Below are 25,809 nucleotides of genomic sequence, written 5' to 3' on the forward strand. Positions count from 1 at the left end.
AGTTAAGTTACAAATTTCTTGGTAGCGGCATAGTTTGAAATAATCAATATATATATATTTATATAAAAGTAGAGACTTCATGTGGGAATGCATGAGGTCTTACTATGTGACGCTCTAAACTTCCATTTAGTTTTTTAAACATTTTTCATTAAGTTTTTAAACTATTTCCTAATAACTTATGGTAACTTATTTTTATTATTAGTTATTGGTGTGGGCTGAGGTTGATGATTAGACCAAACAAATGCAATTCTCTAGAAACAAATGACTACCTTCTCAAAATAGACAAAAAGCCTAAGCCCAACCATTATGATTTATGACCCAAGTTTGAACTTTCCACCCACATGTAGCTCAAAACCTACAAGGTTTAACCCACCTCCATAGTTGTGTACATCAAAGATTAAACATTTGTGTCTGCTGTTTATTCTCAAAAAAGGTTAAAGCTCTATGTAGCTAAATTTTGTATTATTAAATGGATTATAAATATTTAAGATAGTAATTAGTATTTAGAGTATAGACTGTGGAGTGATTTATCTTTTTATATAGTACTTTACTTTCAAGAAATAAATTACTGGGTAGTTTTTTTTTTTTTTTTTCCACATCTTTTTTCTTTTGTAAATTTTATATTATTAAGTAGATTATAAATATTTAAGATAATAATTAGTATTTAGAGTGTGGACAGTAGAGTGATTTTTTTTTTCTTTTCGTATGGTACTTTAATTTTAAGAAATCAAGTACTTGGTAAAAATTTTTAAACTTTTTTTTTTTAAATTTTATATTATTATGTAGATTATAAATATTTAAGATAGTAATTAATATTTAGAGCGTGGACTGTAGAGTGATTTATTTTTTATTTTTTATTTTTATTATGTGGTACTTTACTTTGAAAAAATCAAGTACTGGGTAATTTTTTTTTTCTTTTGTAAATTTTATTTTATTAAGTGGATTATAAATATTTAAGATAATAATTAGTTTTTAGAGTGTGGACTGTAGAGTGATTTTTTTTTCTTTTTGTATGGTATACTTTGAAGAAATCAAGTAATGGGTAATTTTTTTTTTCTTTTGTAAATTTTATTTTATTTAGTGGATTATAAATATTTAAAATAGTTATTAGTTTTTAAAGTGTGGACGATGAAGTGATTTATTTTTATTTTTTTATATGGTACTTTACTTTCAAGAAATCAAGTACTGGGTAAATATTTTTTTCACTTTTTTTTTCTTTTGTAAATTTTATATTATTAACTGGATTATAGATATTTAAGATAGTAATTAATATTTAAAATGTGGACTATAGAGTGATTTATCTTTATCTTTTTTATTTTTTGTTTTTATGTGGTATTTTACTTTTAAGAAATCAAGTATTGGGTAAATTTCTTTTTTTTCACTATTTTTTTATTTTGTAAATTTTATATTATTAAGTGGATTATAAATATTTAAGATAGTTATTACTAGTATTTATGGACTGTGGAATGATTTATCTTTTTCTTTTTCTTTTTGTATGGTACTTGGTAATTTTTTTTTCACTTTTTTTGTAAATTTTTTATTATTAAGTGGATTATAAATATTTAAGCTAATTATTAGTATTTAAAGTGTAAACTGTGGAATGATTTTTATTTTTATTTTTATATGGTACTTTACTTTCAAGAAATCAAGTACTAGGTAAATTGTTTTTTCACTTTTTTTTCTTTTGTAAATTTTATATTATTAAGTGGATTATAAATATTTAAGATAGTAATTAGTATGTGTGGACTATAGAATGCTTTATCTTTTTTTTTTTTTTTTTTTGGTACTTTACTTTGAAGAAATCAAGTACTAAGTAAATTTTTTTCACCTTTTTTTTTTTTCATTTGTAAATTTTATTTTATTAAGTGGATTATAAATATTTAAAATAGTAATTAGTTTTTAGAGTGTGAACCGTGGAGTGATTTATTTTATCTTTTTTTTTTTTCTTTTTCTTTTTGTATGGTACTTTACTATGAAGAAATTAAGTACTGAGTAAATTTTTTTTTTTCACTTTTTTTTTGAAAATTTTATTTTATTAAGTGTATTATAAATATTTTATTAAGGAAAAATATAATTTTGTCATGGTAATACACATGTAATCTTAAGTCAATAAACTTGCGTAAGGCACAAGATCATAAGGAGAATCAAGATTTTAATTTTGATTGAAGCTTCATATATATATATATAGAAAAGGAAGTGGTGTCCGAATTTTTTGGCAAGATATTCCACTTCTTATCCATGAGACATCTTGGAAATCTTATAGTCTGATAATATGGTTCATTGAACATGGGACTTTTAGGTTTGTGTCACAGGACCAATAATTCAATGCAGAAGCATATATTTGTTTATTGAAAATAATGATTTAGGACAGGTTATTTTTACAATTGTATCATATAAGCAACCTTATATTTGACCAATCAACCTGTGAGAGCATGATTAGAGCCTTGGAGCCCTTGTTCAAAAAATATGAGTGACTTTTATGTCTCCAGTTAGTGTGTAAGGTACTTAACAAAAGAAATTACAGTGTGAGGAACCTTTTTTTTTTTTTTTTGAAGTGAATACTGTGAGGCACCTACCTAGAAATTATTGTTTGGGGGAATAACTACTTGCATAATCCACTTTCATCCATTTGTAATTTCATTGCATTTTTTTAATAAATAAAATCTATATTCAGTTCATAGTCTGAAACTCTACCCTATAATAGTGTTAACTATTTTAGGGAAAAAAAAAAAAACTCATCCCCATCTTTCAAAGTGTGTATATATATATTTTAAATTTAAGAATTTGACTTAAGCGTGCCATTCATCACAGTAGCTTTTGTTGATTCAATTTCCTTTTTAAAATCTTCTCAATTTTTTTTTTCCTTTTTTTTAAAAAAGATTTCTCAATTTTTTAGTCTTCTATATTTTATAAATATTATTCAAATAAGATAGATTCAACCATTTTCGTCATATAAGAGGAATCAGTCAAGTGAAAAGCATCTGCAACATTTATGCTTTCAAACCATACCGAGTTTATATTTGAAAACCTAAACATATCAATACCCAAGAGTGCTTAAAGAAATCAAAATACTAATGTTTATTTGGACCAATGACTCTATAGTTTGATAATATAATAGTCAAAGAGAAAGACTAGCCGAGTAAAATCTATCAAAGTATACTAAATTTAAAATCTATTAAAGTGTAGCATTTTCCCTCTTTCTTGTGTGTTTGTTTCAAATATATATATATATATATATATAAACTATTATATTTTAGTTTTGTTATACACGTGTGTAACTCATTTTCTAATTATCTTATTAAATCAATGCACCATCATCCTCTTTATTCTCATTTTTTAATTAACAAGTCGCCATCTTGTAATAAATAAAAAAGTCTAAAGATTTTTTGGCTCTTGATGTAAATAAGAATTTTTTATTTTTATTTTTTTACACTCACTCAATTTGAAAAAAAAAAAATTCATAATTTTTTTCACAACTGCTATAACATGTTATGATTGGTGCTACTAAAAGTAGTATTATTGGTAGACTTATGCAGTGGCGGAGCTAGGAGTTCAGTTTAGGGGGGGGCAAAATTAAATAACAAGATTGAAAGTAAAATTAATCTTAATATTATTAATCGATCTTAATAACAAAATAGATATAGAATTATATATTGTTAATGCAATTGTCGTACAAAATCTAATATAATATAAACTCTAATTTATTTTTTCATACATAATTTAATTTGTTCAATTGGAAGATTAGTAAAATACACCTCGATATGATTTTGTTTAGAATTTGAATCTAAATCATTATTATAATTTGGCTTCTCCATAATCTCAATTGATTATAAGTATATATTTCATGTTATTAAAATAAATAAAACAAAAAAAAAATCATAGTTAATAACAATCAAATTAAGAGATTATTCTAAATATATAGAATTTAAACATGTAATTTTATTCCTTAAAATAAATTGAGAAAATAAATCAATATAAAAGAATTATAAAGTTGTATTTTCATTTATGCAAAATTCAGTATTTTTTACTCTATTCTTTAAGTAGTAAGTAGTTAAAATTGGTTCTATAGAAAAAATAAAGTGTTTCAAAATTGAAATTACGAAAAAGTTAAAGTAGAAGAGAAAAAGATTAGGGAACGCTAAGGTTTTAGTTTGATATACAAGCACCTAAATATATTTTTTTATTATGATTATGTGGGAATACCTTATTTGAGGAACAAATTGCCCTAAAAAAAGCACCCCAAGAAAAAATATTTCCAGTGCTTGAGAACATGTGGCAAGGAAAAACAGTATGGGTGTTAAGTAGGACCCACAAAACTTTGTTTTGTTTGAAAAAAGACAAAATAATGTTAGGAAGAGTTGCACCTAATATTGCTTTCTTCTCTAGTCTCTAGGTGTGGAATGTTTGTGTCAAGGTCAAAATACTTGATAACGTATTATTTAGATTGCTACTCTAGATTTTTTTTTTAGGAGGTCAACGGGGGCACTTGCCCCCTCTCGCCCCCCCCCCCCCCCCCCCCCCCCCCCCCTTGCCTCCGCCCCTAGACTTATGTAAAAATGATAATACACTAATTGCAACTTGTCACAACCAAATTACAAAAAAAATTATAATTTTTTTTGTATCTTTAATATTAATCATGGTATATTTATTTGCACCACCTTGTTTAATGCATAATCGTGTTTAAAAACTTGTGTACGCCGATTTGGGCCCCATTTCTCAATGTTTGATCCTTTCAGACTGAAAGTTTCAGTTGAAAGCCCAGTTCGGCCATCTCCATTTCTGTATATTCTTTTGAACCCAATAAAGAAAAGCCCAATGACCTACCCATCACCTTGGGTCTCATAAATAAGTCAATTGTGATTTTATTTTCCATATAAATTTTTAATGGAGTCAATTACATTCTAAAATGATTTTCACTATTGTGTGATTTTAGCCGTTTGTTTTGGAAAATGATCCTTGGAATTTCAACAATTAACTGAAATGGATGATAGTATTAAAAGATGAAAATGGGGGCCATAAAGAAATTAATTTTTTGTTGTCGGTATAATTGTAAAAAAATAGCTATAAAGTCATGCGTTAGATCATTTTTGAGGAACCAAATTCAGTGTTGAAAGTGATATCAAAATAACATATAACTTGCAAAATCCAAATGCAACATATTTTTAGTATTATCATTTTCCTAATAAGTAAGTTATTTCATTATTTTCCCTATTAAATAATTTATTTCATTAATATTGAGGACACATAATTTGTTATAACTTTGTATCACAACTTGTCACATGGTGAGTTGTGATTGGTAAATGTATGATGGTGAGCTATGCGGAAACACATCTTTACCAATTACAACTTGGCATATAGGGAGTTGTGAACAAAGTTGTGGCAAATTATGTGTTCCCAGCATTACTCAATAGTAAGATACATCTTCTCAAAAAAAAAAAAAAAAAAAAAGAAGGGAGATACAATAAATTGTTTTCACAGTGCAAGCGTATTAGCCATGAAAACTGCAGGTCAAACTCATAATTGAGACTCATATGGACTTAGGATGTTGCTTTAGGGAATAGAAATTCATAATTTAGTTTTAACAAAACATTTGCAGCAATGCAAATATGGATGTTTATTACATAAATTTCCTCCAAAGGAAGTTTAAGATAAAAGTTCAAGATGCCCAAGTGCTTGTTCCACAACTGTCGTGTACACATGCCAAGATATCTCTGTACTCTCTATGAATAGTAAAGGAATCATATACCTTTCCATCACTGCTTTTCTTGTACTCGAAAAGAAGAGAGGAGCGATTGAATGCTGTTAGTTTGACAAATCCAAAGTCGAAATCTCTGTATAAACTCCAATTGGGTATCCCTATGAAGGATGTTCCTAGGTGATGCCCTCCCCCGCCAACAACAACATGGATGGTTCCGTTCATGGTGCCCGAATAATGGGACACTTCTGAATTAACACACACATTCTACACCACCAGCATTGATAATACAAGGTTAGAGAAAATGGAATGCAAGTGATCTTAAAAGATATTTGGTAATGTACTATCTGGAAATTCAGAAGAGAAACTGTAATGCTAAGTTAAAGTGTTGGCTAAGAAATGAAAAGCATTGTAGTTAACATTGCTTATTGTGTTAACCTTCTCTTTAGTTGTAATGCATAATTTTGCATAACAATAGGAGTTTACATTAAGTAGTGTAGTTGAGCCTCTGGCATTATTTAGAAAGCCTCAACTATGTCCAAATATTATCCAAAACCCGCAACTATGTCTCTTTTTTTTAATGGCTACCTTGTCCTAAGTGTTCAGACTATGCCAACACCCTTAAAATTAACTCTAAAAAGACATACTAATAGCCTGCGATCAAGCACCTCCAGGCAGTAGTTACTGCATCTATTCAGCAATGCAGAATGCAGCATTTAATGATGGTGTATCATTAGTTGCATAGAGACTAACTCATGGTGAAATCAATTAATTTAGCTAATGTATACATGAGAAAGAGCTACACATGAATGCACATTCAAATTAAATCTAATTTTGCTCTATCCGTACCTGGTAAATGGGGCATGTCCTTTCATAATCATGGACATGGCCATAGAATGCAATATCTACCCTGTACTTCTGCCAAAGCTTCTGCATGTCATCCCTTCCCATGGGCTCTGAAAATGAGCCCTCTTGGCCAAACCAATCATTAGAGGAATACCCAAGGGGACGATGAGCAGCAAAGATCAACCAAGGTTGTTTTCGCCTATCAACTGATGCTAGGCATTTCTCAATGAACTTATACTGTTCTGAACCCTCTCTCCAATCATGCTCAGTGTCAGCTATACAGAAGTGAAACATGCCATAATCTGTTGAATACCTACATATAAATGACAATTATGGTCACAAAACAAAGAATGAAGGATATATTCAATTTTTGTAGACTCTCTATAGTCAAACAATAACAAGGTTTTGCAAATGTAAAGAACATATAAATGCAATTTACCAGAACTTAGCTCTGTTTTCAGCAGGAACATAGTATAAGGTCTCAGCAATCACACCACATTCCCCACCTGAATCTGTACCAGTATAGAAGGAACCTGAATCTGGCCAATCACGTTCATGATTACCACTGCAAGATGATCAATTGAAAGATTCATTAACCAGTTTTATCAAGTAAGGCATATAATCTGATTTTTATTATAGATGGAAATAATTAGTGATCAATTACACAAACCTTGCAACCATATATGGAACAGTAGATGTAATGGGCTCCACCTGTTGCAGGAATTGATCCCAATCTGCGATGTATCCATCTGCATATGCTATATCTCCTATGTGGAATACTATATCATAATTTGGCAGGTCCTTGATGAGTTGGTCTGTAGTGTTAAGTGCTCCCGGATCTTTATTAGCATATTCAGTTGAACCGTCACGTTCTCCCTAAAGCATACAAGAAGAAATGTGATTTTTTCCCAATCCATCATTTACAAGAAACTCAAACATGGCTCAAATTTTTTACATTATACTAATAAAAATTTTGATGGATTTGTATTAATAGTTGGTTTGGTACGTTAAGAGTTTTTTTTTTCCCTCAAAAAATTGTGACTGCTTCATTCAAAATTTTTTTGATTGGTTATTCATTTGAGTTTGTTTTACCTTCCCCATGTCACCAAATATTATAACACGCTGTAATGAGTCCTGTCCAGGATATGGGGAGGATTTGAAAGAATGAGTTTTGCTCCAGATATATGAACCATTAAATAGGATATGACCCATCCTGTAAGAGTACCTGAAATACCATCATAGCAAACTTTAGCATATATTATAAAGACTTTCATAACTCTTCAATGTCAAGAAATAAGTTAAATACGTACACAGTGTTTGGCCACAAGTTTGTTAAGAAACTCGTATGTGTAAAACCAAGATCGCGCCAGCCAACAGTCCGTGCAGGTGCACCTACAGGGTAAGAAGGAAATCTCTTTATGTTACAACATACAATTCACAGAATTTATCCAATAAAAAGTGGGAAGAAAAAAAATTTAGTTGTAAAAATATGTGCTCAGTAATAAAAAATCATACTAAAAACATTGTATCCATTCATAAAGTAGAAATAAGCAAATTATCAATCAAAACATTGTATCCATATATAATTATGAATTGGCAGGATTTTCAAGCATAAACTTTCTATTGTGCTCTAAGAAGGAATGAATGGCCACAATTGCGCACTGGTTATTAAAAATCTGTAGCTTTCTTTGAAGGCAAGAGGACAAATCCCATGTTATGGTGTGTTACCATTTACTTCAAGTCACTTGAGCAACACAGTTGCCAGCAATCCAGGAAAAGGCATGGTACTTTATAGTTTATATTGTGGAAGCACTCTTGGATGGGTAATTAGGATTATAGGTGAAAAGTTTTAAACAACTTAAGAGCTTCAGCATATAGTAGTAATATTAGTTACTGATTGCAAATCTCAAATGCACTTGACAACTGTTGATTGCTTTGTGACAGTTTACTAATGCAAGAAATAAGTGAATAATCAAGAACTTTTATCATCATTAAATCAAGCATAGTGTGATCTAATTGGAATTCATAGTTAAATTATGTAATGGTGAAATCAGGAGTAGGTGAAGTATAACATACCACACATGCTGTTCTGTTCAATCGTCAATGTGCCAGCTGGGGATCGCATATGTGTTTCTCCATGGAGACCCCACTCAACAAATGGAACAGCTTCATCTATGGAATAGCCACTCGTCCATGTTACTGTCATCTGCATACCAGCAAAACATTATTTACATATTTCTTCTTATTAACATATTTTTGCTCATCTGAAATGTGCACATGTCTCAGCAAGGCTAAAAACTATTGTTGATTAACCAAATTTCTAGAGTAAATTCAAGTCATTCACCTTGCAAACATGCTTTGCACATAAATTTACAAGAGAGGGAAAAAACAGAAAAGATTAACAAAGTTATCATATATTGCTTAGGAACTGAGACCTAAAAAAATTATTTCTATCGAAGATTCTAAAGGGAACTTTCAATTAGTGTACACTTACTTCATTCCAGGATTTCCCATTAGCAAGGCGTGCAAATAGAGGTGCTTTAGGATTGGCAAATGAAATGTAATTTGAAACTGACACCAGCTTAGGCTGCAATATTTAATAAAGTGATTACTTATTAGTCACATGATATAGTTATTGACAAATCATGGTGAAAAAGAGTTAAATTGTTATAGAAGTATAGTAAGAGATGCATATGGTTGGACACACATTTGACAAACCGCCTGAAAACAATGCAAAGGAGAAGTCTGCCCTTTGATTGATCAACTGGAACTTCAAAGAAGCTTTGCCCGTTTTGGCATACTTTGAATCGGAGAAATTTGCGTACTTATACTGGAAGAAAAACATTTATGTCACATAGGTTAGAGAAGCAAAAACCAAGATGTTTTATGTGTTACTTTAATCTCAGTTTCAAAATTTACACTGTACACACCTTTATTGGGCTTGTACATAAATATGGAGACTCGGCTTCATCATTTTCTGCTGGACAGGTTGATGAGCTGCCATTTCAAAACAATCAACTTCTAGCTAGACTAATAGAAGATGCAAAATTACTACATAATACTGCTCTCAATGGAATTGTACTAGAAAATTTTTTTAATCCTTGAAGTTAATATAAGTCGTGTTCTATTCAACATTGCTGAGTCCAGAAAACAATTAGCTAGACAGTTCATAGTGACACAAAGGTGTACATTACTTGAATTTTGCAGGAGAAAAAACTGCAACCCAATCATCATTGGAAGGATTTGGATTTACAAGTTCAACGGTCATCCATGCTGTGTCCTCACCCTGTAATCATATATCAAACTACATGTCATTATAACCTTTGTACATGTAAAAACAATGTTATGGTCACAAAAGGTTGAATATATAATCCAAGTTTCAGACAAAATTTACTTACTGATAGAGTGTCGGCAATAGTTATTATGGTCCAAATTATGGGTCATGACATGTTTTCTGGTTTCTATGTCTATCAATGACGCAAATAGCCAAAACAGCAGCCAATTCAACAAGAATATGGATGTAAAAAAAAAAAAAAAAAAAAAAAAAAAAGGCTAGGGACACAAAAAAGTCAATTCACAACTTCCCACGTGACAAGTTGTGATAAAATTTGTAGATTTTTTAGTGTCCTTGGCATTGCTCACTGAAAAACCAAAAAACCTTGTAGTTTCGTGACACAATTTTCCTTTGGAAGAGAACTTAGGTTCAGATCTCTAGTCTTCCACTTGTGAGGAGGGGGGATTTTATATGTGTATTAAATCAAGAACAAAATTTAAGTACAATTCCTTAAGTGTAACACGTTAGGTTCTCCAATCATATTTAATTATGTGACTGCATTATGAGTCATATAGTTTAATTTAATTGTCCTTAAGAGAAAATAACACATCTTATGCTAGTCAATAAAGTCATATGGTTGAATTTAATTAGGGAATTTAAGGTATAGCCCTTAGGGTCCGTTTGGTTGGTTGGAGGAGTAGAAAAGTGAGAGGATGAAAAATTAGTGGAAGGATGGAAAAGTAGGAGGATAAAAAAGATCTGGTTTTCCCTTATATGTGTTTGGTTGGAGGGGTAGAAAGTGGGATGGTGGAAAACTTTTTTGTTTGGTTGGAGAGAAAAATGGGAGGATGAAAAATATAGTTTATATAAATTGACTATTATGTCATTGTTATATAATGTATAAGAAATAGATATATTTACACTAATTAAATAATATAAAAATTAACACATACATATAATATTTATATTACTTTTTTATTATTATTATTATTATTATTATTATAATATATAATTTAAAATTTATGGGCAACAAAAATTGATTATGTAGACTTTATCCACATGACCCTACATAGATTGGGAAGATATTTTCAAAAAAAAAAAAAAAAAAAAAAAAAACTTTATATAACCATTGTTATGTGGGAAGATGTAAAAAAAAGAAAAAGAAAAAGAATGAGGAATATAATTAGGTCACGTTGCTGTGTTGATTAAACAAGGCAAAAAAAAAAAAAAAAAAAATAAGGAATATAATCAGGTCACGTTGCTATGAGAGGGGTAGGTGAAATGAATAAAATGAGGGTATTTGTGTAAATTATATCATTCAGTAATTTTTCCTTCCTATTTTCCTCCAAAATTGGGAGGATAAAAAAATGTGGGCTCGGAGGGATTATTTTCCTCTCTATTTTCTATCTATCTTGTTTTTTCTCTTGAACCAAATAGTGTAAAATGCAATTTTCCACCCTCTTTTCCTCTCCCTATTTTTCATCCTCTTTGTTTTCACCCCAACCAAACATATCCTAAGGAATTGTAACCAAGTTAGAACATATACATAGTTAACAATTAACCTCAACTTTCCACATATAAAATCCTCCCAATTCTTTTCCCATCTGTATGGCTAATTAATTTATGCACAACCAATCGTTCACAAAAATCCAATCCATCTTATATTATTGCATGCAGAGACACACCTACCATACGCAGACATAACAGATATTATAAAAAAAAAAAAAAAAATGTATGTAGCTCAATGTTTGAGCGAGGAGTCGAACTATGATCACATTTTTTATTCTTAATATTACTATTTTAATTTGGTAAGGCGAACGGTCACATTAGGGGTGGGAAAGAGAAGAAGATTATGCATTAGATAAAAATGAGAATACAAATCCTTCATTTCATTCTCAGTGTTCCACTTCATACTTCACCAAACTACAGTATGTTATATGATTAGTAGAGTATAAAATCGAACATTTAGGACAAAGGATATTTAATTAGCGGTACCTTCAAGCCGAGAATGAGCGGGTTCGCTTTGAGGGAGACCGAGTCACTGAGTGCAACAGTGGTCTTATAAATGTCGATCTTGGATAATGGATGCTTATCATATTCATGAACACGGTGAGCCGAAGCCAAGCACCAAAAGAGCACAATGGTAAACAATTTCAGGCAGCTGCGAGAGCTGTCTTCCATGTCTCTCTAACTTTTTCACTTTGTATTATTATGGTTTTGTTAAGAAGTAGAATAACACTGAGTGAAGGAATATATAGAGAGAAGAAAGCAAAGAAACTAAGCTAAAGTAGCAAGAAAACCATGCATTAAAGGTTTAGGCAGTGCATGAGAACTAGAAAAACGATTCTAGGTGTTATTATTATATAGAAGCAAAGCGTCGATCCATAATAATAAAATATACTGTGGAAGTCCACGTGCTTTTATACTGATTCACAAGCTTTTCACAAAGTTTATAGATCTAATCCTTTTGAATAAATTATAACTCATTTTAAATCAATGGGTATGGGGCCTATCAAGAAAAAAAAGGGTACGGGGGAATAATATCTTTATATATATATTTTTTGCTCACAAAGTTTATATTCAAAGGTCCAATTTTCTGGATCGTTGTCTAGCAAAGAAAATTTTTCTTGGTCATATCGAGATCTGCCATGTGCAATCAATTGTTACAATGTTATTTTTTAATTTCTATAGAGCATGCTGAACTCGTTTTTCTATAATATAACTCATCTCTTGTCCTCATTGTTCTCACTTTTTATTTTATTTTTCTCTCAACCAACTCATACACACCTTCAAATTCAAAAAAAAAAAGGCAGAAGATCCTTGCTATAATAATGGAGGTTGGAGAGATTTTTTTCATATGCTCCATATCTATATTTATTTTGTTGGAGTTTCAGCGAAAACGCATTCACACAAACAAGAAATTAGTAACATTACTAAAAGACAATGGTACATACAAATGTGGAAAAAACTCAAACCTCCTAAGTCTCAATCACTAGCTAGATCATTCTCAATGCTTAATTTATTTCAAAATTGAAATAGACTTCTTTGATTTATAGAAATTTACCAACGTTCAAAAACATGAGAATAGGAACACCAATAACAAATCAGATACTAGCTAAAAACAAGGTACAATACTTGATTGGCCTAACAACTCAATCATATACTCCCTAAAGATTGTGAACTACGTACTTTGATATAAACCAAATCAGGATCTGATATGGTCAAGCACCCACGTCCACCATCTCTGCACGTACTGGTTGCATCAGACAACAATGTTAGATGTGGTTCAATTAATTCCTTGAATACATCTTTGGACGACTCCAATTGATTGAGATATTCCACCATATACAATTGCTCTTAATGACCAATTCAAAGTAAAAAAAAAAAAAAAAACTTTCAATCTTTTTTTTTAAAAACAAAAAACTTTTAATTTCAATCATTAAATTTAAAAAGAAAAAAAAAGTAAAGAAGTAAAAAAAATTTGTGAGAAAAATAAGGGTAATAGTACCCCACACAATACCATAGACATTGCATGTGGCACTAGGGTATTGCATAAAATCCTAATCCGCCAAAATCCAATATTATTAACAAAATGGATTACAATTACGCCGCATCAATCCTCGTATGCCATATTCATAAACTCTCATAAATTACTTCACAAACATCACAAATACATACTCAAAATATCTTATATATATACAAATTAATCCAAATCTCATTACATTTAAAACAAACTTTCAATGCTAAATAACAAACTTGACACTCACAAGCCTCAAATTCTAATGCACCCCCCAATGGTGCTTTCATATTAACACAGTAAATAAACTTTTAGCTCACACAAACGAGCATTTTTCAATATTTAAAGAACTACCAAATGGAAGATTCTTGTTTAAAGAAACCCAACATTGAAGGAAAATGTAAGACAATTGGATACATTGAATGATCGAGCAGTATAAGAATGAATCTTATCAAATCAGATGGCTATAGTTTATTTCCGTCAGTCAGATTAAAACTTTCTTTTGTATAGTTTAATAAATTAGGTCCCCATAAAAATATAAGAAAATTAAATACTTGTCTTTTCTCTTGTATTCATTAAATATGTTGTAGAAGGCACCAACAAGAATTTTTTTAGGTTCCCCTACCCATTTTTTTTTTCCATTAAAAAAAAAAATATTTTTTTTCATTGGAGAAGGGACACCAGCAAGAAATTAATCACACATAAGTATATTTTCCAAATATTTTATAAAATCATTTATAATAGCATAGCCCATTGCTCACAAATCACAATTAGCCGTCCTTAATCACGGTTTTTCATTGAAAATTGTGTAAGTTTTATATAATTGGGCCAATTCTACTTTAACCGCCTCTACTTTTTCTCTCTCATTCTATTCAAACTAGCCCTAAATAATTTATAATTTCATATACACTTGCTAGCCTTTTTCTTTGTCTGTTATAAATTAAAATCATGCCAAACTTTAAAGCTTTTTGCTTATTAATTTTCGATATGCCAAATTACATTAGTTTTTTAATCTTTGTCCAGCAAAAAATATTCAGTTCAGTAACAAAAACTACTAAGTATATTGGTTTTTGGTCCCTAAAAAAAGAAAAAAAAAAATACCATGTGCAACTCGGGGTTACTTCTATATTTAAAAATACCATGCAAGATAACGATTGGTTACTTATTTTCATTTTTCTAAGTAACCAATCGTTATCTTGCAATTAAATAGAAAGTTTCAAAGATCATTGCTGTAAACGAGGATTGAGAAATTTTTTCGACTCTATCTATATATATTTATTTGCATCACATGATTCACATCACATGGTCCAGAATGCAAAATTTAAGTTGGTGGGTAGGCATTTTTAAAACGTGTCCATTTTTATGTGAATAAAAAAAAAGTGTTAATTATATATACAAGCACGAATTATTTTATGCTTCCAATATATACATCATTTCTAACAGCATATATCTAATTTTATAGAATTCATCAAAAACTATGATAAGGAGGTTTTATATGTGGAATGCACGAGACACCTTCTCCATAACTACGATCAATTTACGGTAGATTGCACTGACATCTTGGAAATGACCATGATTGTGATTTGTGAGATTTTAGTCATTAGACTATGAGTTTAGCCTGTTTAGGACATTGCTTCTTGGTTATGCAGGACAAAACATGGGAAACGTAGGAGTAATAATAATAATAATAATAATAGAAAAAAAAAGATATCAATTTTTTTGATTACTGTAAAAAACATAGTTATAAAGGCATGGGTTATATCAAATGGGAATATAATATCATTTCTAAGCTATTAAAACCGGTATTAACTCTAGATAAAATATTCTTATACACTCATTTTATATCCACGGTTTTACCTAATATCTATAATTGATGTACTAATGTACACATTTTAAAATAAGAAAGAGTAATGTCCATAATTTAAATATAAAAATGGATGTGAAAAAAATGAATGTGAGAGAATAAAAGCCTTTAAAAGTGAAATCTAAAGAATACAGTAACATGAAAAATCTACAAAACATCAGTTTCTTTGGTAAACAAGTTATTTCATTAGACCAGATAGTAACATACAAGGAATTGTCTACACAATACAAGCATGTTGCATGCTAGTTGTGAAAATTGCAAGTAAAACTCACAATTGAAATTCTTATCTATAAACTGTTAAGAGTTTTGTAATTTAACTGACACTTTTTAGTATTTTTAATGAAAACATTTAAGATTTAATTTCCCATTCCCCTAACTATTGAAAAAAAAAATCCTATAAAATAGGATATTTTAAAAGCATAAAAAGAAACAATATCATTGTTAGAGATATGAAGGCCTAATCCTATTTGTGACTCAAGTTTGTTACTCTAGTCCATGTTCAATGCATTTAGGTTGCATTTGGGATTTGAGAAAAAGTTAACTTATTTTATTTTTTAGCCTTTTTTTTGCTCCTAAAGTGGGTTCTATTGTACTGTTAAGTGGGTTCCATTGCTCCAAAAGTTAGCTTTTAGCCTTTTTTTTTTTTTTTTTTTCTAAATACTTTTACCAAAAAGTTCTCAGTTTCAGTAAAATAAGCGGTTCCCAAACGGATCCTTAATCATGCTTGGACTATAAGCTAGGTAATCATAATTTTATTTTGGACTGCAAACAAAGTAAATCATATTTCTATTTGTAGTACAAATATTGTAACCACGAGTTATTATATATAGGAATTATCTTCTTATAAATACCATTCAATGAGTTTATTGTAAAACATAGAGCTAAATACAAAAGATGTGGCTAACTGGCTATCATGAGTTTTGCAATGTAGATGTAGGCATTCAAAACCGAACCACATTAATTCCCTACTCTCTCTCTCTTTTCTTATTTATTTATTTTTATTCAATTTATTATGATATCAACACTATGTCTTGCCTTTTCGGATATGGTATCATAGTTATATTGTATCTTTTTTAATAATGATACCGTTTGAAGATAAATAAACAAAACAAATAAGAAATGATGGATGGAGTAGAAGCTTAGCAGTAGTAGATATTAATAAATATCTCACAAAACATTTGCATCAATGGAAGCAATGATGCTTATTACAACAAAGGTCATACATAAGTTTCCTCCAAAGGAAATTTTAGATGAAGTTCAAGACGCCCAGGTGGTTGGTCCACAACTGTCGTGTACACAAGCCAAAGCATCTTTGTACTCTCGTTGAATGGTGAAGGAATCATATACCTTTCCATCACTGCTTTTCTTGTACTCGAAGAGGAGAGAAGAGCGATTGAATGCTGTCAGTTTGACAAATCCAAAGTCATAATCTCTGTATAAACTCCAATTGGGTATCCCTTTGAAGTATGATCCTAAGTGGTGTCCTCCCCCTCCAACAACAACATGGATGGTTCCATTCATGGTGCCAGAATAACGGGACTGTTCTGAGTTAACACATATATTCTACACAACCAGCATTGATAATACAAGATTAGAGAAATGGAATGCAAATGATCTTAAACAGAAACTGTAATTCTAAGTTAAAGTGTTGGCTAAGAAATTAAGCACTGTAACTAAGCATCTACATTGTTTAATGTGCTTTATATCCTTCCACTAGTAATGTATGCACAATTTTGCATGACAATAAATTACTTTTACTGATCTACACATGAGAATTAGCTACATATGCATCATGCATGGATATTCATACGACAAGTCTATAGAACCTTCGTATAGCTTGCTTTGTTCATACCTGGTAAATGGGACATGTCCTTTCATAGTTATGGACATGGCCAAAAAATGCAAGATCTACCCTGTATTTTGATGTAGAACAGACAGCACATGCATTCCTGGAACAACAGGGGCGTAGGAAGTCACAATGCAAGATCAAAGGGAGGTGCCAGTAAGGGCCATCAGGGTAACAGTGTCGGAATTGCATGAAATTTGGCAGGTTGAAGGGAAACGGCATTTTGATCCAGATTCATGAACGTCGCCGAAATTTAGGCGAATTCCTTCATTAAGGCCCCGAAAACAATGTTTTTGCTATTTATAGTAATATTTGTTTTTCTTTAATAACTTTTAATTTAAAAGACAGAATAAGGTCCCGTCTGTTTTGGAACGACCCTTAAGGTCAGTAGTTTATGATTTTGCATTTAACTCAATTTTGCCATTTTTGGTAAAATTCGGTATTTTTGTGACCTAATCGCGTAATTAGGGCGAATTAGGGTTTTTAGATGTTTTTCTCAGTATTTATATGTTTTGTAGCCGTCAGTGGCAAATTAGACTATTATCAATAAAAATTCAGACTTGTGTCTATTGTATTCTCTGGTGGATTCCAGACCTATCACCTCGTGTATTCAAGGAACCCCTCGTGGATTCGAGGTTTACTACCAGGAACTAACAGTTTAGTTTCTGTTCCATCAAGAGAGCATTGTGTGTGCTTTCTTTAGGCTTCCGCGATATCATATTTCTGCCAAAGCTTCTGCATGTCTTCTCTTCCCATGGGCTCTGAAAATGAGCCCTCCTAGCCAAACCAATCATTAGAGGAATACCCAAGGGGGCGAGAAGCAGCAAAGATCAACAAGGTTGTTTTCTTCTATCAACTGATGCAAGGCACTTCTCAATGAACATATACTGCTCTGATCCCTCTCTCTAGTCATGCTCAGTGTCAGCTATTCAGAAGTGAAACATGCCATAATTTGTTGAATACCTACATATAAATGACAACTACGGTCACAAAACTTAGAATGAAGGATATACTCCACAACAAACAAATCAATGTAAGAGAAATGGACCAAACTGATTGTTGGACAAGGTTTGACAACTCCTCAATTTTTAGATTCATCAAAAAATAAAAGCACCTTCAATTTTTGTAGGACTCCCTATATTCAAACAATAACAAGTGTTTGCAAATGTAAAGAACATATAAATGCAATTTACCAGAACTTAGCTCTGTTCTCAGCAGGAACATAGTATAAGGTCTCGGCAATCACACCTCATTCCCCACCTGAATCTGTACCAGTATAGAAGCAACCTAAATCCAGCCAATCACGTTCATGATTACCACTGCAGGATGATCTTTGAAAGATTCATTAACCAGTTTTATCAAGTAAGGCATATAATCTGATTTTTATTATAGATGGAAACAAGTAGTGATCAATTACACGAACCTTGCAACCATATATGGAACAGTAGATGCAATGGGCTCTACTTGTTGCAGGAATTGATCCCAATCTGCGAGGTATCCATCTGCATATGCTATATCTCCTATGTGGAATACTATATCATAATTTGGCAAGTCCTTGATGAGTTGGTCTGTAGTGTTAAGCGCACCCGGATCTTTACTACTATTTTCATTTGAACCATCACGTTATCCCTAAAGCATACAAGAAAAAAAAAAAAAAAACATTTATAAGAAACTCAATCTAGCCAAAAACTTAATTTACACACTTAACTATAAGGAAGGAATTTTACGATCCTTAAAACACCTAGCAAGGGTTCTCAAGCACTTGATATAATTCTAGAATTTTTTTCCCCCAAAAACATGTTTTATAATCTTATTGTCCTCTCTCTCTTTCTCTCTCTCTCTATATATATATATATTAATTATGTTAATTGTCTTAAGAGTTTTTTATATAAGCAACAATAGAATATAGAGTTGAAGTTAAGGGCCTGTTTGGGTAAGCCTTTTTCGTCACTCAATTTCCATCACTCATCACTCAATTTTTCACATCCGTTTGCCTTCATCACTCAGTTTCCATCACTCACTATTTTTCACACTATTTGGAGGGCCCACGCCTGACACAGTGCAGCTTTTTTTTTTGTTTTTTGTTTTTTTTTTTCCTCCTGGGTTGGCTATTCGTCCTGGGTTTTTTTTTTTTTTTTTTTTTTTTTTTCACTAAGTTTGGTGAGTCTAGGTACTAAAGAAAAAAAAAAAAAAAGAATAGAACAGAACAGACGAACCAGTAAAAAAAAAAGAAAAAAAAGAAGAGGTACGAACAGCCAATGCCAACCCAGAAAAAAAAAAAAAAGAAAAAAAAAAGAGAAGAAGGAATGAACAGCCAACGCTAACCCAGAAAAAAAAGAAAAAAAAAAGTCAAAAGGTGGTCAAAAGTTGCGGCTGTGGGTCCCTCATGTATGTTTATTTACGGAAATGCCATTGAGTTATGAGTTATGGAAACTGAAAACAGGCTTTTGTTGTTTCAGTTTCCATAACTCATAACTCAAAAATCAGAGAATTGAGTGATGGAAACAGAGTTATGGAAACAGAGTTATCGTTTGGCCAAACAACCTTTTTGCTATGGGTCCCACCATTTTTGAGTTATGAGTTATGGAAACTGATAATTGAGTTGTGGAAATTGCTTACCCAAACAGGCTCTAATAAACTGAAGATAGTTACGGGACTTAAGTTATCTCTACATCAGGGGGCGGACCCTAACTTTTCTAATTTTATAAAATTACCCCTACAGTTTCCTAATTTTTTTAAAAAAAATATATGGTTGGCCCCCCAAACTTCTTAAATATTAGATTTTTACTCCTAAATTTACCTAAAATTTTCCAAAAAAATATGATTAGACTCCCAGACTTTTCATATTTCTTTTATGACACTATTAAATTGGTTCAATTTTATATTTATTATTATTTTGGGCCCCTGTTCATAAAATTCTAGTTCTGCCCCTGCTTTACATGGTTGCAAAAGATCATCAACACATGTTTACAAACTCATATACTATCACTTTTGCCTATTTTCCATTTGAGAGGCAAAGCTGTTAGTAGATTTTAATCTTCAATTTTCTGATATTGCACTAATTAACAGTTTGGTTTGGTACATTGGATTTTAAAAAAAAAAAAAATTTGAGCTTGTTTTACCTTCCCCATGTCGCCAAATATTATAACACGCTGTAAGGAATCCTGTCCTGGATATGGGGATGATTTGAAAGAATAAGCTACTTGAGAACCTATAGACTCTTATTTGAGCTATAGACTCTTATTCAGCTACTTAAAAGAACCTATAGCCGCATTTTAAAAACGCGGCTATAGGTCCGAAGCCTTAGCAGGTTGGGTCTACTGCTGCGTTTCCAAAAACGCAGCTATAGGGCCGAATCCTATAGCTGCGGTTATAAAACGCGGCTGTAGGTCTGGTTTTAGTTGCGGTTTCAAAAAACGCGGCTATAGGCTTTGAGCTGCGGACTTTAGGCCGCGTTTATAAACGCGGCCATAGGAAACGCGGCTAAAAGCCTATAGCCGCGTTTTTTGGGTCTTAAGCTGCGTTTGAAAAACGCAGCTTTAGACCGGTTTTTTTTGTAGTGAGGTTTTGCTCCAGACATATGAACCATTAGATAAGATATGACCCATCCTGTAAGAGTGCCTGAAATACCATCATAACAAACCTTCAGCAAATACCATTAAGTAAGACTTTCAGGACACTTTTATGTCAAGAAATGAGTTAAACACATACACAGTCTTTGGCCACAAATTTGTTAAGAAACTTGTATGTGTGAAACCAGGATCACGCCAGCCAACTGTTCGTGCAGGTGCACCTACAGAGTAATAAGGAAATCTCATCATGCATGAAATGGTACTATGTACATATTATTAATTGAACTGTTATAGTGAAAAAAAAAGTTATAAAAATATTGTATTTAGAGTGATCCAAGCTCATGCTTGGTCAATGTAACACACCTAAAAATAAAAAGTAATCCATAAAGAGGAAATAAGCAAATTAAACAAGACTTTCTAACCATATATAGTTATGAATTGACAGGATTTTAAGTATTATTAATTAAAATTTGGGATCTTTCTTTGAAGCCAAAAGTGTGTCCATACTCCATTTACCATAAGCTACTTGAGAAACACAATTGTTTGCAATCTTGGAAAAGGTACAATACTTCATATATGTATTTCATTGTGGAAGCTCTTTGATACTAACAAGTGTAGGAATATTTTAAAACAACTTGGAAGACTAATAATATAGCAGTAATATTTGTTCAAGATTTCGAGTCTCAAATACGCACTTGAGACCGATGATTGCTTATTGATAATTTACCAATACCAAAAAAAAAAACATTGAATAATGGTGGCACGTTTTAATCAGTACAGCTTTCTCCAAGCCTAGCTAATAAATTAATAAATCATAGTGCGATCAAATTAGAATTCATAATAAAATTATGTAATGTGGTGTACTATGAATTGATGAAATCTATATAATATCTCTTCAAGGCTAGGGTGAAGGATCTAGTTCTGCTCCTACTTAGAGATCCATATGTCATTTTCATCACCTTCAAGAGATAGAGATAATAAACACCCACTTTGATCTAATTTGGTCCATTCGGTCCAGTTCAGTTCACTTCGGTCCACTTTGGTCCATTCTGTCAATTTCGGTCTATTCAGTCCAATTCATTCATTTGGTCCATATTAGTCTATTCCGTCCATTTCGGTCCACTTCAGTCCACTTCAGTTCAATTGGTCCATATCAGTCCACTTTGCTCCATTTCAGGTGAGTATAAACTAAAAATAACTAAAACTATTATATTTATTATCTCTATCTCTTAAAGTTGATGAAAATGACATATGGTTCTTTAAGCGGCAAGAGCGGAATAACTAGACCATTCAACTTGGTCTTGAACACTAATTAGCCGCACAAGGATATGAAAACAGTTGTCCAATATAATTTTTATTTTGAATGAGTATAAACTATAAATAAATAAAATTGTTATCTTTTTTTCCCCATTGATTGTTAGATATGACATAATATTACACGTCAAAATAATTATAATTTCTATGTATTGTGTGCATTTGCGATTAGTATATATAACTTACCACACATGCTGTTCTGTTCAATTGTCAATGTTCCAGCTGGAGATCGTATATTTGTTTCTCCTTTCAAACCCCACTCAACAAATGGTACAGCTTCATCTATGGAATAGCCACTCGTCCAAGTTACTGTCATCTGTACAACATCAAAAAATTATATACCTACATAAATCTACTTATAAAAAAAATTTACACATGTCCCAACAAGCCTAAACTAATAATGCTGATTACCTAAAAATCCATTTTCTATAATAAGACTCTAAATGGAACTATCAATTAGGTAAACTTACTTCATTCCAAGACTTCCCGTGAGCAAGGACATAGAGGTGCTTTAGGATTTGCAAATGATATGAAATTTGAGACTGCAACTAGTTTAGGCTGCATTATTTATTCACACATCATGTGTGGAAGTTAGTTAATTTGGCACAGTAAGAGATTAATGAAGCATAAGAGCAACATAAAAATTAAAAAGTCCTAGACACACATTTGACAAACCGCCTGAAAACAATGCAAAGGAGAAGTCTGCCCTCTGATTGATTAACTGGAACTTCAAAGTAGTTCTGCCTGTTGCTGTACAGTTTGAATCGGAATAATTTGCGTACTTGCACTGTTAGAAAGACATTAATGTCACATAGCTTATGGAGAAGCAAAAACCAAATTGTTTTGTGTTGTTGTTACTTTGTACACACCTTTATCGGGCTTGAACATAAATATGGAGATTGAATTTCTTCATTTTCTATTGAACAAGTTGACGAGCTGCCATTTCAAAACAAGTTTCGTTCAATTTCTAGACTAATAGAAGACTTAACATTCCAACTTAATATTTTTTTCTCCATGGAATTGTTCCATAACATGAAATTGTCAATATCATAAAAGAAGCACAACTAATATGATTTGTGTTCTATTCAACATTGTTTGAGTCTAGAAAAGAACTAGCTAGACGTTTCATACATAGTGACACAAAGATGTACATTACTTGAATATTGCTGGAGAAAAAACAGAAACCCAATCATCCTCGGAGGGATCAGGGTTTACGAGATCCACGTTCACCCAAGCTATGTCCTCACCCTGAAATCATATATCAAACAGCTTGTTACATCACAACACGTAGAATATATAATATCCAAGTGTCTAATTAAATTTAATCACTTCCTAATAGCGTGTAGCCTGTAGTTTTTTATTAGACACATTTAAAAAGTAGGGGTAACATGAATTGAACCACAGTGAATTCTCATTACTCATTTGAACATCTGAGAGGGGTAATTATCATGCCTAATATGGGCCATAACAGCATGATTTCTGGTGTTTATATATGCCTATCAATGACCCAAATAGCCAATTCCACAGGAAGAATGATAGGGGAAGCCTCCTTTTGTGCACTAAACCATTCCAAATGATTGATATGGATAATGAGCAATTAACCTCGTAGTTCCACATATCATAATCCTCGCCAAATTGTTCTTTGGCACGTGTTTAGTTATTTGAGTTATGGACAACCAATCGTTCCCAAAATTCCAATTCAATCTTAATACATACACACACAAAATAAATCCAGTTCAATCGTTCACAAAATATAAAACAATATGCCCACAAAATAAAAAAAAATATGCAACTACATGGTCCCAATGTGCAAAATATAAGCGAAAATTATATCACAGTGTGTATATATATACACACACAATATGATTTGAATCTATAATATTTGCTTCATAATGATTGTTCTTAATTATCAAAATAAGATACAAATTGCTTTCTTTTTGGTGTAAGTAAGATTTGAATCAAAGTCTTTTATACATGCATGGAATGCACTTTTTATTTTTGGATGAATAGCATGGAATGCATTTTTAAGGCAAAAATGAGTGGACTTGCTTTTAATGGAGATCAAGTCATGAAAAAAAAATTTATAACTTAACTGACACTTTTTGATATTTTCAATAGAAATATCTAATATTTCACTCCTCTTACCCCCAACTTTCAAATTATAAAATAAATAAATAAAAATTATAGAGTGCAATAATGGTTTTATAAATGTTTGATCTTGGGGGAGTGCAATAATGGCTTTGTAAAGAAGGAAAAAAAAATCTTTAGCCAAGTAAAACACTAAAACCTAATTGGGCTGATGGAATCTAGGCTTTTATGAATATATGTATAAGCCACCATCCCTTCTGCACTTAACTCATTATATTCTGACAACCATTTTAAAATCAAAGGTGATGAAATATCATTTTTATATTACATTTGAGCTGTCCATGCATGAATCATGATTGTATATCCTTTTTCTTTTCTTTTTTTTTTTTTTTTGATTGGAGATGAAACCATATCCATTCATCCAAAAAAAGAAAGAAAAAGTAGAGACTGATATAATAGCATATGAACCGCCCTTACATGAGTGGAATCAATTTAGACTAAGACGTACACACCTATATATGTTGGAAATGTTTTAAAATTAATTAGGTATGTTCAAAGGTTAAACCCATAATATTTTGTTGTAAAGCCCAAGTCTATGTTGTGGAATTTTACTTGACTGGTGAGGGAGTTTTTGGCAGCAAACAAAACCCTCAATCATCTCATATTTTTTTAGAAAACTAGTCAGCCACACCTTCCCTTTTTTGCAAAAAATACATAGCAGCTTCGTGCACCAATGGGAAAGAAAAACTCCTTTGTTTTTGCATTTTTCTTTTCACTCTAATCATCTTTAGCTACTTCCTTTTTAAGAGCTCTAAGACTATCAAATTCTGCATATATGAGATTAGTTGAAAACAATAAAAACACATATTTCTTTGATACTTTTGCTCCCCTGTTTTTACTGAAAATTTTCACTTGGGCATTTGTGATGAGTTTGAAACTCTGTTTGTGAGTGCACATTAACAGAGTTGTCATTATATCCTAAAAAGCGACTACTTAAACTATTTGCATTGACGGATTCATTCTAATGAAGGCGAAATCACTTCTTAAAGACAGTGGATTTAGTTTCGTGCCTCGGTGATAAGTTTTACTTAATTTTTAATTTTATATGGTTTTGCACTTGTCTATTTTGCTTATAAGTTAATCTGACCATATTTTGTTTTATTGATATATTATTGATATTGCTTTGTAACTTTGTTAATCAATTTGGACAATTTTCCGACTTCCAACACACCTACACATATATACACTCACACATAAAATATAAATCATAAACAAGACCAAAGTAGCTAAAAAATGCAGACTTTCATATAAAAGTGGTACCTGCAAGCCGAGAATGAACGGGTTCGCGTTGATATAGACCGAGTCAGTAGTCACGGAGCTCAAAAGTGGTTTTATAAATGTTGATCATGGACAATGGATGCTTATCGTATTCATGACTACGGTGAGCCGAAGCTAAGCTCAAGCTTGCCAAGCTGCACCAAAAGATAAGCACAATCCTAAAGAATTTCAGGCAGCTGAGAGAGCTGTCCATGTGTTTTACTTCTTTCTATTACTATAGTTTTTGTTAAGAAAGAGCAGATTAGTGAGTGGAGCAGCTAGAGAGAACTGAAGCACAGAAACTTATAAGCTAAACTTGTAAGAAACCATGTATATATTAAAAGTTTAGGTGGTGCATGTGGGATGGGAATAAACTACCATATATATAGAGGAAGCCAAGTATGCGTGTGTGATTTTAAAAGTTTAGGTAGTGCATGTGTGCTTTTGTTCGGTAATGCTTATTTTATTTACAAATT

General features: G+C 31.6%; 1 protein-coding gene and 1 pseudogene across 1 annotated transcript; both read right to left on the minus strand.

The window, feature by feature from the left end:
- Window positions 1–5,488: 5,488 nt before the first annotated feature.
- Window positions 5,489–12,127, minus strand: LOC126701958 (probable inactive purple acid phosphatase 27). Its single transcript, XM_050400440.1, has 12 exons — window positions 11,811–12,127; window positions 9,736–9,827; window positions 9,472–9,538; window positions 9,249–9,371; window positions 9,036–9,128; window positions 8,618–8,747; window positions 7,852–7,933; window positions 7,634–7,766; window positions 7,212–7,417; window positions 6,981–7,106; window positions 6,545–6,854; window positions 5,489–5,962 (listed from the first exon to the last, which is right to left on the minus strand). The coding sequence occupies exons 1-12, from the start codon at window positions 11,994–11,996 to the stop codon at window positions 5,657–5,659; spliced, it is 1,854 nt and encodes a 617-aa protein (XP_050256397.1). The 5' UTR covers window positions 11,997–12,127; the 3' UTR covers window positions 5,489–5,656.
- A 4,326-nt stretch (window positions 12,128–16,453) lies between these two features.
- On the minus strand, window positions 16,454–25,605 carry LOC126701959 (probable inactive purple acid phosphatase 27; annotated as a pseudogene).
- Window positions 25,606–25,809: the final 204 nt, after the last annotated feature.

This window comes from Quercus robur, chromosome 10 (genome assembly GCF_932294415.1).
Source record: "Quercus robur chromosome 10, dhQueRobu3.1, whole genome shotgun sequence".
In the NCBI taxonomy this organism is placed as follows: Eukaryota; Viridiplantae; Streptophyta; class Magnoliopsida; order Fagales; family Fagaceae; genus Quercus; species Quercus robur.

Bases quoted from the DNA above. Each gene is read 5' to 3' on its own strand.
- LOC126701958 (XM_050400440.1), bottom strand. From the start codon at position 11,996: ATGGAAGACAGCTCTCGCAGCTGCCTGAAATTGTTTACCATTGTGCTC. The intron at 9,828-11,810 runs GTACCGCTAATT...ATATGATTACAG, and splicing joins CGCTCATTCTCGGCTTGAAG to GGTGAGGACACAGCATGGAT. The intron at 9,129-9,248 runs GTGTGTCCAACC...TAAATATTGCAG, and splicing joins TTTCAGGCGGTTTGTCAAAT to CCTAAGCTGGTGTCAGTTTC.